Source organism: Myxocyprinus asiaticus, chromosome 16, assembly GCF_019703515.2.
Source record: "Myxocyprinus asiaticus isolate MX2 ecotype Aquarium Trade chromosome 16, UBuf_Myxa_2, whole genome shotgun sequence".
NCBI classification, from domain to species: Eukaryota; Metazoa; Chordata; class Actinopteri; order Cypriniformes; family Catostomidae; genus Myxocyprinus; species Myxocyprinus asiaticus.
The window spans coordinates 7,700,026-7,717,578 of record NC_059359.1 but is presented as its reverse complement, the minus strand read 5'-3'; the positions used below and the strand labels follow the sequence as shown (position 1 = coordinate 7,717,578).

General features: G+C 34.8%; 2 protein-coding genes across 9 annotated transcripts in view; one reads left to right on the top strand and one right to left on the bottom strand.

Annotated features, from left to right (window-relative positions):
• Nucleotides 1–1,887: 1,887 nt before the first annotated feature.
• On the top strand, nucleotides 1,888–11,951 carry LOC127454465 (B-cell receptor CD22-like). 6 transcript variants are annotated; one of them, XR_007899546.1, is made up of 9 exons: nucleotides 1,929–2,401; nucleotides 2,757–3,122; nucleotides 6,165–6,431; nucleotides 8,220–8,489; nucleotides 8,940–9,030; nucleotides 9,428–9,467; nucleotides 9,682–9,809; nucleotides 11,234–11,323; nucleotides 11,487–11,951. XR_007899546.1 is itself a non-coding variant. In XM_051721697.1 (8 exons), the coding sequence occupies exons 1-8, from the start codon at nucleotides 2,362–2,364 to the stop codon at nucleotides 10,631–10,633; spliced, it is 1,272 nt and encodes a 423-aa protein (XP_051577657.1). In that variant the 5' UTR covers nucleotides 1,927–2,361; the 3' UTR covers nucleotides 10,634–10,964. The 6 variants fall into 6 exon arrangements, 5 of the variants coding, with proteins under 5 accessions (XP_051577656.1, XP_051577657.1, XP_051577658.1 ...); XM_051721697.1 differs by lacking the exons at nucleotides 11,234–11,323; nucleotides 11,487–11,951 and adding an exon at nucleotides 10,564–10,964 and having other exon boundaries at nucleotides 1,927–2,401; XM_051721698.1 differs by having other exon boundaries at nucleotides 1,928–2,401; nucleotides 11,234–11,951.
• Nucleotides 10,795–17,553, bottom strand: part of LOC127454462 (neural cell adhesion molecule 2-like) — a 22,880-nt gene continuing 16,121 nt past the window's right edge. For 2 of the 3 annotated variants that reach the window (XM_051721690.1, XM_051721692.1), the window contains 4 exons: nucleotides 15,832–15,997; nucleotides 15,102–15,297; nucleotides 12,160–12,285; nucleotides 10,795–11,522 (listed from right to left, as the gene is read on the bottom strand). In XM_051721690.1, the coding sequence (XP_051577650.1) occupies nucleotides 11,483–11,522; nucleotides 12,160–12,285; nucleotides 15,102–15,297; nucleotides 15,832–15,997 (528 nt within the window). In that variant the 3' untranslated portion in view covers nucleotides 10,795–11,482. The remainder of the gene's footprint in view (nucleotides 11,523–12,159; nucleotides 12,286–15,101; nucleotides 15,298–15,831; nucleotides 15,998–17,553) is intronic. The other variant, XM_051721691.1, reaches the window with a different exon arrangement.

The following is a 17,553-nucleotide window of genomic DNA, read 5'->3' as shown; positions in this document are numbered from 1 at the left end:
TTCGACAGGCAGATTATCCTGCTGAAAAAAAATCTATAGAAATTCAAATGGTTTCCACTACTAATACCATTACGAGTATAGTGTGTTTTGGGCCATGTTTATTTAAGATTTAATTGGTTTGCTTTACAGATGTATTGGTCTTTAATGGTTACCATTGGACATATCATGCCACCAATAGAAGCCAACACATTACCAATAGAGACCCACAGGAACAAAGATACAGTAGTTTCCATTAAAACCAATACAGTTCCCATCATAACCATTACAACTTTTAGAACGTTTGTGAGGATTTCTATTTTTTATTGTTTTCAGCTGTTTTGACATCATTGATTCCAAAGCCATTGGCTCTACAATGTCACATGACTGTATGCGACACGACAAGTTTGAGAAATGCAACCATAAATGAGATTTGAGAGCTACAGCTGAGGGGAGTATCTGTGAATAATAAATAAATACATTTTCTTGTATGGAAAACTGAGGCTTGGAAGCTCTGCATAAAGTATGCTTTTATGTTTCACAGAAGAAATAAAATAATCTGGGGGTGAATGTACTATATGTACAATATTCTTTGAAATACCTTGGTACAAATATATGGTAATCATTCAATATCATGCTATACATCAAAGTAACATGGTTTTACCATATGATACCATCACTGTACTGTGGTAACATTTACTGTATATTCTTTCATTTGGCAGTTGCTTTTATCCAGTGCAATGTGCAAATAAGGAATAATACAACATTAGCCATTACCAGTCATATAAGGAGTCAACAATGTTAAGAAGTGTCAACAAAAAGACAGAATGATGCAAGTTGAAACCTTATATCTTCTCTATCCCATTAATAAAGATTGTGCTGTACATGCACATTAGTAAGAACTATTGTGGAATTTCAATTTGAAATCCCTTGCAACATAAAATGAATAAATTTTTTTGTCTTTTCTCATAATTCCAGTACGTTATACTTTCAGGTTGCTGTACAGCATGATTAACGCAGCCTATATAATATTTCTTTCTTCTACAGAATGCCAAGGTGGCCGGAGCAGGGTTTGGTGCTCTTTTGGTCTAATGCAGGTTATACTGGTGTTAATAATGCTGCTATTCTACAAAAAATAAACATGTTTGTAATCGAGAAAGATCTGATTCTTTTTCTGTTTACCACTTCAGTTTCTCTTAACGCTTCTTTTTATCCATCCTGTTATATAAAGAGTGTAATGTAAAGATATGAACACATGGACTGTTTGTTATAAAATGCCTCTCTTGGTTTGATATGTAGAAATAATTATATAAAGCAGTGGTTCTCAACTGGTTGGTCATGACCAAAAAAAGTGTGACAGGTCTGTTCTGCAAGAAGAAATAAAACCAATGCTAAATGCAAATATTTAGCAAAAATGCAGCTAACCATATAATCATGCATAGTTAGGATACTGTAGCAAAATAGATAAGCTAACTTTTACAAGGGAAGATACATTTATACCCATATCTTTTGGTGATGTCAAAGGCTGTGTGTGTGTGTGTGTCACTTTTAGAAGCTTGCCAACTAAGCAGATGAGGGCAGGTTTTTATAAAAGATTTTTATAAGAATATCTCAGCTCTGTTGGTCCATACAATGCAAGTGAATGGTGACCAGAACTTTGAAGGTCCAAAAAGCACATAAATGCAGCATAAATGTAATCTATATGACTCCAGTGGTTAAATGCATATCTTTCGAAGCTATATGATAGGTGTTGGTGAGAAACAGATCAATATTTATGTCATTTTTTTTACTATAAATATCCTTCTTTTGTTTTTAGCTAATTGCATTCTTTGTGCATATCGACACCTGGGTAGGGAGGAGAATTTATAGTAAAAAAGGACTTAAATATTACTGCTGTCTATTACTACAATATTCAGTGGAGAGTATCGTGTAATGGTACAGAACTGTTACAAATGTCCACACATTTTTAGAAAGTATTTTAATATAAACAGTAACACTTCATTCTTATATTATTCTGTTTTAAAATGGATTTGTCCATTTAAATGCCTCCAAACATACTAAATTATTGCACTGCCTCAGTTGCATCATCATCATCACATTAGTATTAATTCCTGTTTGAGTTTCTGATATTAAGTGGCAAACAAAACGTTAACAGAAATAGGTAGAATAACAACCAAAACTTCGATCATTTAAGCATATACAATACAATAAAGGAAGTTAAATGAGCATATTTGAGGAAGTTTTCCCACCATAGTACAAGGACATCAGTTTGCTGATGCAAGTATAAGTTTATTATGCCTGTTGTGGGTTAATAGAGAAGCTTGAACACTGACACATCGAAGGAGAGAAGTGTATTCCTGTTTGACAATTCTTAGTGACAAACACATGCTTTACATCACTATATTAATGCAGCTGCATCTATCAGGTGAGTTTGGATTTTGAGTAGTTTCCTTATTTGTAGTTCAGGTAAAACCAAATCTGAATATGTCGATGATTTATGGATTCGAATTTTACTGCATTTGGATCATACTTTGTCACGAGAGTTTCTCTAGTAGCCTAAATGTTTATATAGGCATCCCAGCTTACAAAATGGTTTAAATGATTCATTATCACAGAGGTCTGTATTAAAATAATTTTATCCAGTAATCATAAACAACTGCAAAAGTAATGGAAATGTCATGCAAGTTCATTTGTCAAAAAGTGTGGAAACCCTGAAGGAATAAAGTTTTTTTTTTTAACTGTTTTTTTTTTATAACAAAAAACCTTTGTTTCTGTTTCAGCTGCTATGGACTGGTCAGTTTCATATAGCCCTACAACCATATGTGCAATTGAAGGGCATTCTGTGGATTTCAGCTGCTCATTTGATTATCCAAACACTCGCACTCTTAAAATATCAAAATGGTTCAAGCCAGAAACTCACCAAAAACCAGACGGGTCACAGCAGGGAATATTTGTCTATCACTCCAGTGCTGAAGAGATTAACAAACGCTACCAAAATAGAACAGTGTACGCAAACCAAAACAAAAACTGCTCATTAAAATTACACAATGTCTCCGAAAGTGATATTGGAAGATATTTCTTTCGCTTGGAAACAAGTCGTGGGGGAAAATTCACTGGATCAGTTGGTATAAACCTCAACGTAGCAGGTAAATGAAAGACCAAATTTGTTCAATCTCAAATATAAATAATATCTCTGCAAGTGGTGAACAAATGTGGGTTTTTAAATGGCCAAAACCGATATATATATATATATATATATATATATATATATATATATATATATATATATATATATATTTATATATATTAGTATATAAACCCAATACTACATCAAGGTAGCCGATATAATGCCAATATATGCTGGGTGTTTCTTCTATTCAGCCACTTTTAGGACGGTGGACTTCAAGAAAGTAAAGTCTGATTAAAAAAAATGTTTCAACAGTGGATGTACAGTACATACATGCATCACAAGAGATAATGTAATTTTTCTGATTTTTCTTTTCTGAAAGTCATGAAAATTCCCACCAGTGTCTCCAGCACATCTCAAATTCTGTATTGTGTTTAATAGAATTCTGTGGTGGAAATAATGGTGATGGAAACAATATAAACTCAGCAAAAAATATCCTGTCCCTTTTTCAGGACACTGTATTTTAAAGATAATTTTGTAAAAATCCAAATAACTTTACAGATCTTTATTGTAAAGGGTTTAAACAATGTTTTCCATGCTTGTTCAATGAACCATAGACAATTAATGAACATGCACCTGTGGAACGGTCTTTAAGAAACTAACAGCTTACAGATGGTAGGCAATTAAGGTCACAGTTCTAAAAACATAGGACACTAAAGAGACCTTTCTACTGACTCTGAAAAACACCAAAAGAAAGATGCCCAGGGTCCCTGCTCATCTGCGTGAATGTGCCTTATGCATGCTACATGGAGGCATGAGGACTGCAGATGTGGCCAGGGCAATAAATTGCAATGTCCGTACTGTGAGACGCCTAAGACAGCGCAACAGGGAGACAGGAAGGACAGCTGATCATCCTCGCAGAGGCAGACCATGTGTAACAACACCTGCACAGGATCGGTAAATCTGAATATCACACCTGCGGGACAGGTACAGGATGGCAACAACAACTGCCTGAGTTACACCAGGAACACACAATCCCTCCATCAGTGCTCAGACTGTCCGCAATATGCTGAGAGAGGCTGGACTGAGGGCTTGTAGGCCTGTTGTAAGGCAGGTCCTCACCAGACATCACCGGCAACAATGTCGCCTATGGGCACAAACCCTCCTTCGCTGGACCAGACAGGACTGGCAAAAAGTGCTCTCACTGACAAGTCGCGGTTTTGTCTCAGCAGGGGTGATGGTTGGACTCATGTTTATTGTCGAAGGAATGAGCGTTACACTGAGGCCTGTACTCTGGAGCAGGATCGATTTGAAGGGTCCGTCATGGTCTGGGGCGGTGTGTCACAGCATCATCGGACTGAGCTTGTTATCATTGCAGGCAATCTCAACGCTGTGTGTTACAAGGAAGACATCCTCCTCCCTCATGTGGTACCCTTCCTGCAGGCTCATCCTGACATGACCCTCCAGCATGATAATGCCACCAGCCATACTGCTTGTTCTGTGCGTGACAGGAATGTCAGTGTTCTGCCATGGTCAGTCAAAAGCCCGGATCTCAATCCCATTGAGCACATCTGGGACCTGTTGGATCGGAGGGTGAGGGCTAGGTCCATTCCCCCCCAGAAATGAAAAATACAGGCAAAATTGTTGTGACAGTCACAAAAAAAAAATGAAAGCAATCATTTTTACACAATAAATATTGAAATGGTTTGTGTTTAATTTACTTTTTGTTTAAATTATCATAGTTTTAAACATGTAATAATTTGTATTTTTATAACAGATTTTCATTGTTTTAATATTGAAAGTCTGGGACAATGGTAAAACATTCAAATCTACATATAAAAGGCATTTGAAAACTTCCAAAGTTTTATTGTGTCCTTTATATAACAGTAATGTTGAAATCTATTGGACATGAAACTGGGACTGCTGAAGTTTAAGAATACACCGATCAGCCACAACATTAAAATCACATGCCTAATATTGTGTAGGTCCCCCTCATGCTGCCAAAACTGCGCCAACCGGCATCTCAGAATAGCATTTTGAGATGATATTCTTCTCACCACAGTTGTACAGATTGGTTATCTGAGTTACCATAGACTTTGTCAGTTCTAACCAGTCTGGCCATTCTTTGTTGACCGCTCTCATTTCCATCCACAGAACTGCCACTCACTGGATGTTTTTTGTTTTTGGCACCATTTGGAGTAATTTCTAGAGACTGTTGTGTGTGAAAATCCCAGGAGATCAGCAGTTACAGAAATACTCAAACCAGTCCATCTGGCACCAACAATCATACCACGGTCCAAATCACTTATATCACATTTTTCCCCATTCTGATGGTTGATTTGAACATTAACTGAAGCTCCTTACCCGTATCTGCAGGATTTTATACACTGCATTGCTGCCACACGATTGACTGATTAGATAATCACATGGATGATTGTTTGTGCCAGATGGGCTGGTTTGAGTATTTCTGTAACTGCTGATCTCCTGGGATTTTCACACACAACAGTCCCTAGAATTTACTCCAAAAGGTGCCAAAAACAAAAAACATCCAGTGAGCAGCAGTTCTGTGGACGGAAACTTCTTGTTGATGAGAAAGGTCAAAAGAGAAAGGCCAGACTGGTTTGAACAGACAATGTCTACGGTAACTCAGATAACCATCCTGTACAACTGTGGTGAGAAGAATATCATCTCAGAATGCTATTCTGAGATGCAGCTTGGCGCTGTTTGGCAGCATGAAGGGGACCTACACAATATTAGGCAGGTGGTTTTAATGTTGTGGCTGATTGGTGCATATATAATGATGAATGGAAATATGCTTTATCCATTAAGAATTCCAGTAGAAAAGACACAAGAGGTAATTACCAGTTTTTCGGCCAAGAGGGCATGGTTATCATCTGATGCAGATAATGTCAAAATATCACTCAATTAATCAGGCCAAAATATCGGTCAATCACCCTCTGCAGACTACTATGGCTATATCCCTGTTTTTAAAATGGGTTAGGCCTACTATGTAGAAATTATTACGTTTTTTACAATTCATTAATCTATGCCATGTTTACAGTTCTACCTTTTAGAGTGACTGTGAATACAGAAAATGTGAATGGACATATCCATGAAGGGGACTCTGTGACACTGACGTGCAGCACAGAAAACTGTACCCCAAAACAAGAACCACTTGCCTGGTTTAAAAACCAAATTCTGCTACCACACACCACTGAGAGTGAGCTCAGATTCTCCTCTGTTTCTTACGAAGATTTTGGCAACTACTCCTGTGGTCTGAAGAACAGCAACAGAACTTCAACAAACAAAACATTACTTGACGTGAAATGTAAGTTCACATTAAACCAACAGTTGATTTGTCATTTAAAACATGTAGCTCTGTTTCAAAACCTGGTGAGCTGCCTAAGTAGGCAGCATATTAAGGCAGTGTAATCTTGCTACCGACGCAAAGTTGTTCCAAAAGGTAGACAGAATGATTATTCTGTCTACTAAGATACCTAGTCTTTTAGCCACATTTGAAGGCAGTATCGTATGAAAGCCCTGAACCGCAAGGTGAAAAAAAATCACTAGGTGAAATTTAGGTGTCTAGGTGTCTTAGTGCCTTCCCTAGCCTATGTCCTACATTTCTTTTCTCTGATATTGCTTTTTTCTCCCAAAATTTTTTCTCTGTAAAGATTTTTTTCTCTCTGAATTTTTCTCTCTATATATATTTTTTAGAAATTATAACATCACTTACAAGATTAACATTACCAGGTGTACAGCACTACAGCAGGCATAGTCTACATTGCAATATTTAGGAGATGTAAAGCTCTCAATGCTTTCCCTCGTTTTCTTCAGGTAACAGTGAGCGAACAATAACAATGATAACAATGCATTTGCTTCAGATCTTCACAGACCAAGTGACAACCAAGCATAAGATTTCATACTTACTGATAGTGGTACCTGGTGGCCAAGGTTGGTACCACATGCTAATTGTTAGCTAGCAAGAATTTTTTTCCCTCACGTGTTGCCTCTTGAAGAGAGAAAATCAAAAAATTCAAATCGATCAAAAAAATAAAAATATTTTCAACCCCCCCCCCCCAAATTTTAAGATACAATAAAGAATGTTCAGAGATTATATATATATATATATATTTTTTCTTCTTTTTTTGAGATACAAAAAGAATGTTCAGAGATAAAAAAAAAAAGTTTACAGAGAATGTTTTGAGATACAATAAGTTCAGAGATAAAAAAAAAAAACCCTTTGAGATAATTTTTTTAGAGATACAAAAATGTTCAGAGAGAAAAATAAAATCAGAGAAAACCAAAATTCAGCACTGTAAAGAAAATAGCTTTTAGAGAAAAAAAAAACATTTTTAGAGAGAAATTAGAAAGAAGCAAAGATTCAGAGATAAAAATTTAAAGAGAAAAAACTTATTTTGAGAGAGAGAGAGAGAGAGAGAGAGAGAGAGAGAGAGAGAGAGAGAGAGAAATTTTTCAGAGAGATTTTATTTTTAGCACATAGGCTGAAGAAGGCACTTCTGATGGAAGACACAACTTGGATGATAAATGTAATGAATTCAGTACTTAAAAGTATAATATAATACATTCAGTACTGAAAAGAATAGTTAAAATAGTTCAATCTAAATAAATCTGCCTATTTTACCCAACGTTTGTGTGTGTGTGTGTGTGTGTGTGTGTGTGTGTCTGTTGTATTTTTATGTCGTCTTCATTAGGTTAGCAAGATGCTAATACCTAACTGTATTGAAATAAATTGCATGAGATTTACCAAACTCTATTGAAATCAATCACACGTGAGATAAACGTAAGGAGTGCTATTTGTATGTCGCACAGAGTTGCTGACTATGCCGAGTGAGAAGGGAGCTGCCTATGTAGGTAGTAGACAGCAAGGCTAGGTTTCACACTATGTTTTTAAACAGAGCTATCTGCTACTTACCTCTTTGACAAAGTTAATTAAGGAACTACAAAGTTACAAAAGGAAGAAACTCGCATGATTTCACTAACCCACTGACACAATATTGTATGCAATCATTGCAACTGGACTATTGCATGCACACGTTTAAAAATTCTCTTGCAATACAGATTCTGTGGCTTTAGAAATTTGTTCTCCCCACAGATAGTCCTAAGAATGTTGAAATAACCATCTCCCCATCTGGAGAGATACAAGAAGGAGACTCATCGACTCTGATCTGTAAGAGCAATGCCAACCCTGTCGTGAAAAACTACACCTGGTTTAGAATCAGCGGAACAAACATCTCTTATGTAGGATGCAGTCGTGAATACTCCATCAGAGTTGTCAGTCAGAAGGATGACGGACAGTACTTCTGCACTGCCAAAAATGACATCGGTTATCAAAACTCTACAGTCATAGCACTGAAAGTTAAAGGTAATTCAGTTTTAGTAGGAATTTAGTTTAAGCAAAGAAAGAAAGAAAGAAAGAAAGAAAATGTTCACAGTGGAATATTAGCTTTAACGAACTGAGTATTGTGCAGTAGCCTACCTATTGTTTAAAAAAAAACCAAAAAAACTGTTAAAACCAAAAGTAAAACATTGGGCATTATTACACAATAAATGCTTTAAACAGTAGTATGCTACTGCTACATTGTTGTCACATAATCATGTTGCATATGAGTGCCATCCGGTTATCATCTTGGAAATAAAACCAGTTATTTTAATTCAGTATTGAGTAAAAATGACTGAACGTTTGGGAGTCTAATCAAATAATGAGTCAAGAAAGACAAGAGTTCTAGGTTCTTCTATGCATACTATATACTGCAGAAATATTTTGAACATAATTTGCTAAATTTGTCCTGTGTGTTACTTTTTTAATCTATAGTGCCTGGTCGTCAACATTTTGTACTGGCCGCTGTGAGTGCATTATTGTTTGGAATTGCTGTAACGTTAGTTCTCTTTTGCCTATTTAAAAGGTGAGTGAATATGGCTGAGGGTTTTAGGGTGCTGTTACACACTGAAGACAGTATATGTTAATATCCTGTTTTAATACTGTGAATACGCAAAGTTCATACTGTCTTAAAAGTGAACTGATTTGCATGAGACTGTACTTTCATTGTGGTGAACTGCACATAGAAGCCCTCAAGATCACTTCCCCAAACTTGATTTACTCTGTTCAGTCTTGCTCTGCTTTGTTGCACTGAACGGTGTGTTAATCAAACATGCAATCATGTAACGCAAGCAATTTACATATACCAGTGTTTCTCAATTGTGTAATGGGTCCTTAATTCCTTTAGGGCAAGTTTACCCAACATAGTCATTTAACATCTATTAAAAGCTATATTGCATACCTATATGTCCACATCTTTACAGGAGGAAACAGTTGGCAACAGAGAAGAAGCCCACAGAACAGGTATTAAATAATAATTAAATTATATATATATATATATACATACATACATATATATATATGTATGTATGTATATATATATATATATATATATATATGTATATATGTATATATATATATATATATATATATATATATATATATATATATATATATATATATGTATATATATGTATGTATACTGTATATGTCTATATTCCTTATCTGTTCTAATCAGAAACCTAAAGCCACTGTCACAGAGAAGGTTTATGAAAACCTTAGAAAATCGCCCATGTCAGAGTTTGAAGAAAACTTCACCAACCTGACTTATGCAGAACTAATGCTTCCTCCATCAACTTCAGACAGGTATGTATGTATGTATATAAGTATATATGTATATATCTATGTATGTATGCAAGTATGTTTGTATCTATCTATCTATCTGTCTGTCTGTCTGTCTGTCCGTCTGTCTGTCCGCCCGTCCGTCCGTCCGTCCGTCTATCTATCTATCTACAAAACCGGTCAAAAGTGTTTCTCATGATCTTAAAAATCTTTTGATCTGAAGGCGTATGCTTAAATGTTTGAAATTAGTTTTGTAGACAAAAATATAATTGTGCCACCATATTAATTAATTTCATTATAAAACAAAAATTTTATTAAAAAAAAAGTTTTTGAAATTGATAACTTGGACCAAATAATAAAGAAAAGCAGCCACTAAGTGCCCAACATGGATGGGAACTCCTTCAATACTGTTTAAAAAGCATCCCAGGGTGATACCTCAAGAAGTTGGTTGAGAAAATGTCAAGAGTACATGTCTGCAAATTCTAGGCAAAGGGTGACTACTTTGAAGATGTTAAAATATAACACAGAATTGATTTATTTTGGATTTTGTTTAGTCACAACATAATTCCCATAATTCCATTTATGTTATTCCATAGTTTTGATGACTTTACTATTATTCTAAAATGTGAAAAAAAAAAAAAATTATAATAATAATTATAATAAAGAATGAGTAAATGTTTCAAAACTTTTGGCCGGTAGTCTGTCTGTCTGTCTGTCTGTCTGTCTGTCTGTCTGTCTATGTATCTCTAATCCACATAAGAACATTTTTGTTTTGTAGACCATGTCACAACAGTGAAGAAGACTGCACAGTGATCTACAGCCTTCTTAGGAAAAAAGAGAATCACTGAATATATCTCAGCACTGTAAAGATTTATAATAATGGGTTTTGGCAAGGGTATCTTTTTATTCAAAAGTAACACATTTTGTTAGTTGTTTATACATTTAAAATGAATACAAAATTATTACTTGGTCACGGAGTACAAAATCACAAAAGAAATAATATATACAAAAAAAAAAAAAAAAAAAATCTATAAATATATATGTACATCTTTATGCATGTATCTGTATTTACATCCACATTTACTGTCCCTTGACCCAAAAAATCATACTTGGGTGTATTTATGTAACAACATATTAATTTGAAAATATAACTTTGCAAAAACAAATAAAATACAAAAATATTAGCGAATGTATAAATATAATGTTAAATGGTTATATTTACCAGTACTTTATACAATTATTAACACAGGCATATATGTTAATGCACAATAAATTAACTATTGATACCCTGGAGAAATAATATGCTCCCATTACGACAGTAATATAAAACTATGAAATGTCAAAATCAAATTGTAAAGAGATAGATTGAGCAATAGCTGCATTCTGTTTTTATCTGCTCATTGTTGAACTTGGATTCAGCTTAAGCAGCATTTTTCTTTTATTTACAGAGCTGGATCTTAAGCAGTAGACTACACCTCTTTTTTTTTAATTATTACTGTAAGAGGTCAACATACATTTCTCTGCAGTCTGATCAAAAAGTATGTATTGTAATAACATTCATCACATTGTATTTGAGAGTTTTCCTGTGAATAACAGTTGTCTTCATGCTGTTTATACAGTATATTTGTTCTAGACTGCATAATTTTTAACAAGCAAATGATGTGTGTGAAGTTTCCTCACACGATACATTTCTTCACTTAGGCTTCTGCTGTTGGATCAGCACATTCTGGCTTTTTCCTACAAAAAGAGAGAACATATCATTGTGTTACAGGGCAGTTGATTGAAGTGGAATTCTGATATTAAATACAAGAAGACACAGAAGATGCTTTTTGTGCTCTTGAGGCAGCTGGACTGTGTTAACAATGGAAGTTGAGAGATATGGATTTAAAAAATGGCAGTGAGAAGAATAATGATTTACAGCATAACTTAAAACAGTTCACCCAAAAGTGTCAATCTCAATCTCATGTCGTTCTGACATAATTTTATTTAAATTAGTTTGTAAAACACAAAACTACTTTTATAATACTTCTATGGTACCTTTTGTCCTTTACCGCAATATAAATCACCAATCACCACTTCCCATGTATGTAAATGAGCACCTCAAACTTAAATGTAAGTGGTATATGGGGTTGGAATAATATGGAGGTGAGTAAATGAGAAACTTTACATTTATGGATAAACTATTACTTATTACTTTAAATCTGCAATACTTTTGTAATATCAAGAACAGTATAGGTAAAACTAGGTTAAATATTACAGTACTGGTTGCTAAAATATATTTGCACACACTATAGCATAAAATTCACATGCCATTTTTTGTGGATGACAGCTTTGCTACTGCGGCTGCATCCACCTATTTAAGATGAGCACCTACTCGAATTTGGTAAGAGGCGCTTTGTCACATGTGACCTCTGAATGAACGCCATTCCCTGCCCCACTGGGTACCTGAAGTTTTGGGATGCTGCCCTGTGGTATCGCTATTCCACTCAGCTTCACATCCCTGTATCAAAGGACACATGTTGATTAAAGCTTAGGGCAGGTGACATCACGCACTAGAAACAGATCACTAATCAGTTTTTAAGAAAAACTGTAATAATCCAATACCCCTTTGGATGGGAAACATGATATATACAGTATATCTATATACAGTATATATATACACACATATACACAGTATACAGTATATCTATATACACACTTTAAAATCAAAATAGTTGACCCTACTTTGATTTTTTAAGGCAATTGGTTTGCATGCTTTTTTAAGGTAGACGTACTTATTTGGCACAAGTAAACTGAACGTATTTTTTTTAAGTAACGTTAACTAGTTACAAGTAAACTTAACTCTTAACTCTAACTCTATATGTGATTAAAGTATCATTGTTTTTATTTAATTATTTACATTGAGGTATAGCAGTAATGCACATAAATCTGCACTTTTGTAAAGTACAATTGAGTAAAGAAAACTGGCTTAAATTGAACAGGCTCCAAGTTCACCAGAGAGAGGTAACACTAATCACCCTAATGGTGACTTCACATAAATCACAACTATCAACCAGCTACAACAAATCAACAACAATAGTTGTAAGAATTAAAACTATATACATTTTTAAATAACAGTTATTATTTTTCTACATAAGTTCCCTTGTTTTGACCAAACATACATCATTTATTCAAGCGCAAGGGCTTATGGGTATTCCAGACAGCCGCAATTTTGTACTTGATAATTTTGAGTAAGCATTACTCAATGCCAACATTTAAAGAATGTACAGTTGTGCTCAAAGGTTTGCATACCCTGGCAGAAATTGTGAAATTTTGGCATTGATTTGAAAATATGACTGATCATGCAAAAAAAAAAAAAAAAAAAAAAAGTCTTTTATTTAAGGATAGTGATCATATGAAGCCATTTATTATCACATAGTTGTTTGGCTCCTTTTTAAATCATAATGATAGCAGAAATCACCCAAATGACCCTGATAAAAAAATTACATACCTTTGAATGTTTGGCCTTGTTACAGACACACAAGGTGACACACACAGGTTTAAATGGCAATTAAAGTTTAATTTCCCACACTTGTGGCTTTTTAAATTGCAATTAGTGTCTATGTATAAATAGTCAATGAGTTTGTTAGCTCTCACATGGATGCACTGAGTAGGCTAGATACTGAGCCATGGGTAGCAGAAAAGAACTGTCAAAAGACCTGCGTAACAAGGTAATGGAACTTTATAAAGATGGAAAAGGATATAAAAAGATATCCAAAGCCTTGAAAATGCCTGTCAGTACTGTTCAGTCACTTATTAAGAAGTGGAAAATTCGGGGATTTCTTGATACCAAGCCAAGGTCAGGTAGACCAAGAAAGATTTCAGCCACAACTGCCAGAAGAATTGTTCAGGATACAAAGAAAAACCCACAGGTAACCTCAGGAGAAATACAGGCTGCTCTGGAAAAAGACGGTGTGGTTGTTTCAAGGAGCATATGTTTTTTTTTTTTTTGCATGATCAGTCATATTTTCAAAATCAGTGCCAAAATTTCACAATTTCTACCAGGGTATGCAAACTTTTGAGCACAACTGTATATATTTGAATTACAATTCCAAAATGTGACATTTCATGTAGTTTAATTAGGACCACTTTAATGTTTTTATTAATGTCAACTTTAGGGATTAGAGAGTAACGGTAACTTAATTAAAACTAAAGAATTGTAAAAAATTAAGCTTAAGGTGAGTTGTTTACAATTTAGTTTTAGTGTTATGACTGTTAGGGGAAATTTTCAATTCTTCATAGGCTTAATTATTAATAAAAGGCACACAACAGTACAATCAATTGAATGAACTGCAGGGTCAGAAATTAAGGAAGGCTCAGAGGAAAAATTGCAACAAAAATGCCCTTGAAATTTAAAATGTTGGGACAAAAAATTCCCATGAAAATAATTCTTCTATTTTTTATTTGTATATTTTTAATATGCATCTAATATAATTCTTAATATTATATTATAGTCCTATTTATACATACAGTATTATGGAATAAAATATGATCTGATTTAATCCTTAGCATAAGGGTAATAAATGCTTAATCTTGAGAATTTGTATTGATTAAACTGACATATTTTATATAAAACAGATGAGACCCAGTTTAGGTTTTAAATGGTTAGAAGAAAAAAAATGCCTTCATAAAGGTAAAAATGCCCCTGAAAATCAAATCCAGCAGGGAAATATTGGCCATTAATGTAAGGGTTAATTTCCAACACCAATGCACACTCTATCCCTCACAGACTTGTTTTAATTCATGTCAAATTAAATATGGTGTCTACACTGACTAAGATCATGCTTCTATACCAACGTAAACTAACGTCACACTTTCCAGGCCTATATGTACTATACCTACAGGAATAGTTCACGCAAAAATACATTTTCAGTAAATGATGACTTAAATTTCGATCTGTTCCTCATACAAAGCTATCGTATAGCGCAAATAGTGGAATTTCGCTTAAAAGTTGTATGAACAACTATGGTGATACTTTATGTATAGTATAAAACAGTATAAAATAGTATAAAACACCATCCACTTTCCTTATAGGAAAAACAGAAACTTAAATCTCCTTTGGACTCACACAGAAGACATTAAATAAAACAGGGCTTAGTAAATGATGACCAAATGTTCAATTTTGGGTGAACTATTGCTTTCAAAATTGACACGCAATCTGCTGAATCAATATTTCTTCACCATAAAAAATGTTATGTGCTAATAATTACTCTTTGTAGGAAAACAAAACATCCTTTGTCTGATATATGTGGGCACTGAAGCATGAGGTTATCTTACCCACTGGAATTATTGGCCTCTTCATCTATGCCTTTAGACTCTGCCACTTTGTGTCCCAACAGTTTACGAGCGAGAAAATTGAGCAGGCCGCAGTGGTTGGTGTAGCAACAGAAAGCATCTACTGATAACATCAGCACCAAGAAGATGACCATGACAATGCCCACCACACCACCTTTCCCTACACTCGGCTGATAAACTGTAAGAGGAGAAATCAGTCAGTGAGGTTGCACACAGTCTCAAATTCACCGCGATGAATCTTACAAAGTCACACCAGTAACTGATCTTTTCTCATTTAAAGGAATAGTTCAACCAAAAACAGATCACCACCAGTATGCAGTTATATTTTCTATGATTCTTCTGAAGAATCTTTAAACAGATCTTTTCTATATAATAACAGTTCATAGTAACCACAGTTATCAAGCCCAAAAAAGGACAAATAAATGGCAATAAAAGCAGTTCATATGACTTGTGCAATATATGACGAACACGGAAAGTCACATGGAGCACTTTCATAGCTCTTTCATAGTAATTTTGTCCTTTCTGAAGATTTAAAGATGTAGTCACTATAAATTGTCATTGTATGGAAAAGAGCTGTGTAACTCTCCTCATGTTTTCCATGGACAAAATGAAAGTATACAGGTCTGGATCAAAAAGAGGGTATTTTTAGGGTGAACTACTCCTTTAAGCTCATAATTTGTAATGTTAGTAGACTTGTTTCAATCACACATACCAGGTTGTGGGACAGTGAAGTTAACCTTGTCGGGGCTGGATGAACCGTTGTGATTTACTGCAAAAACTTCCATCTGATAGTCAGAGTTGTACTGGAGGCCATGCAGGTGTATTTTACTTGAGTTTCCAGGCAATTCATTCTCTTTCCATTCCTCATTCTCCTTGTTCTATTTGAAACAGGTGACATTTTACACATTTTTAATAAGAAATTGACTGCATTATGTATGCATAATATTACATATACATTAAAAAAATTCATATAGTAAGGTAAGTAACAAAATTAACTATATATTTTTAGGAAAGGTGCACCAAGTACTTTTTTTGGGCCGTCAATCGACTAAAATTTTTAATTGAATTTATTACACTGCCTGGCCAAAAAAATAAATAAAAAAAGTCATCGTTTGGATTTAAATAAGCAGATGCTTAAGAGCCTATGATTGGATTATTATTGCAGTGATTAATATGTTTCAGCTGGCAACAATTTATTTAACCCTAACTGATGCAGTGTGTAGCTTCTCATTTCTTAAACAACCATGTCGAAGACGAATCCCGTGGTCGTGGAAAAGATGTTACTGTGAATGTCAATGATCGTGATCAGGATCACAAAAATGCTTGGTGAAGTCACATTGTGAAAAATCAACAGTAGAACTCATGGCTATGTTTAATAGTGAATTTAAGAGCATTTCCTCACGCACAATGCGACGAGAACTTACAGGATTGGGACTAAACAGCTGTCTGGCCACAAGAAAGCCACTTGTTAGTGAGGCTAATCGAATAATAACGACTTCAGTTTGCTAGGAAGCATTAAGATTGGATGGTGGAGCAATGGAAAAAGGTCATGTGGTCTGATGAGTCCAGATTTACCCTATTCCAAAGCGATGGACGCGTCAGGGTAAGAAGGGAAGTGCATGAAGTGATGCACCCATCATGCATAATGCCCACTGTATGGTGTTATGATCTGGGGTTGCTTCAATTGGTCAGGTCTAGGCTCAGCAATGTTATGCGGCAATAAACTGAAGTCAGCTGACTACCTGAATGTACTGAATGACCAGGTTATCCCATCGATGGATTTTTTCTTCCCTGACGGCACAGGAACATTTCAGGACGACAATGCCAAGATTCATCGGGCTCAAATTGTAAAAGAGTGGTTCAGGGAGCATGAGGAATCATTTTCACACATGAATTGGTCACCACAGAGTCCTGATCTTAACCCCATTGAAAGTCTTTGGGATGTGCTGGAGAAGACCTTATAGAGTGGTTCGTCTCTCCCGTCATCATTACAAGATCTCGGTCAAAAATTAATGCAGCTCTGGATGGATATAAATGTTATGACGTTGCATAAGGTTGTCGAAACAATGCCATGACGAATGCGCGCCGTAATCAAAGCTAAAGACGGTCCAACTAAACATAAAGAGTTAGCGACTTTTTTTTGGGCCAGGCAGTGTACATGGTATGCTGATTAATTAATTTAATCAAATTAATTGCAATTAAGCTCATACATAAATATTTGCTGAGAAAGCCCCTCAAATAACAGTCATTCAATATATAATGAATAAATAATTATAAATAAAATATAAATATTATAAAAAAGAATAATACAGAAAATGTAAATGCATTACATTATTTTGGCACACAAGTTAAGCATTAAAAAGGACAATACAAACAGTGGCTTTGGAATGCAATATATTGTTTATTTCCGTATTATTGAACATAAGCCTATCAT

Coding starts and splice junctions, on each gene's coding strand:
- LOC127454465 (XM_051721696.1), top strand. CDS start 2,362: ATGCTTTACATCACTATATTAATGCAGCTGCATCTATCAG. Junction 8,490..8,939: donor CATAGCACTGAAAGTTAAAG/GTAATTCAGTTT, acceptor TTTAATCTATAG/TGCCTGGTCGTCAACATTTT. Junction 9,468..9,681: donor AGAAGAAGCCCACAGAACAG/GTATTAAATAAT, acceptor TGTTCTAATCAG/AAACCTAAAGCCACTGTCAC.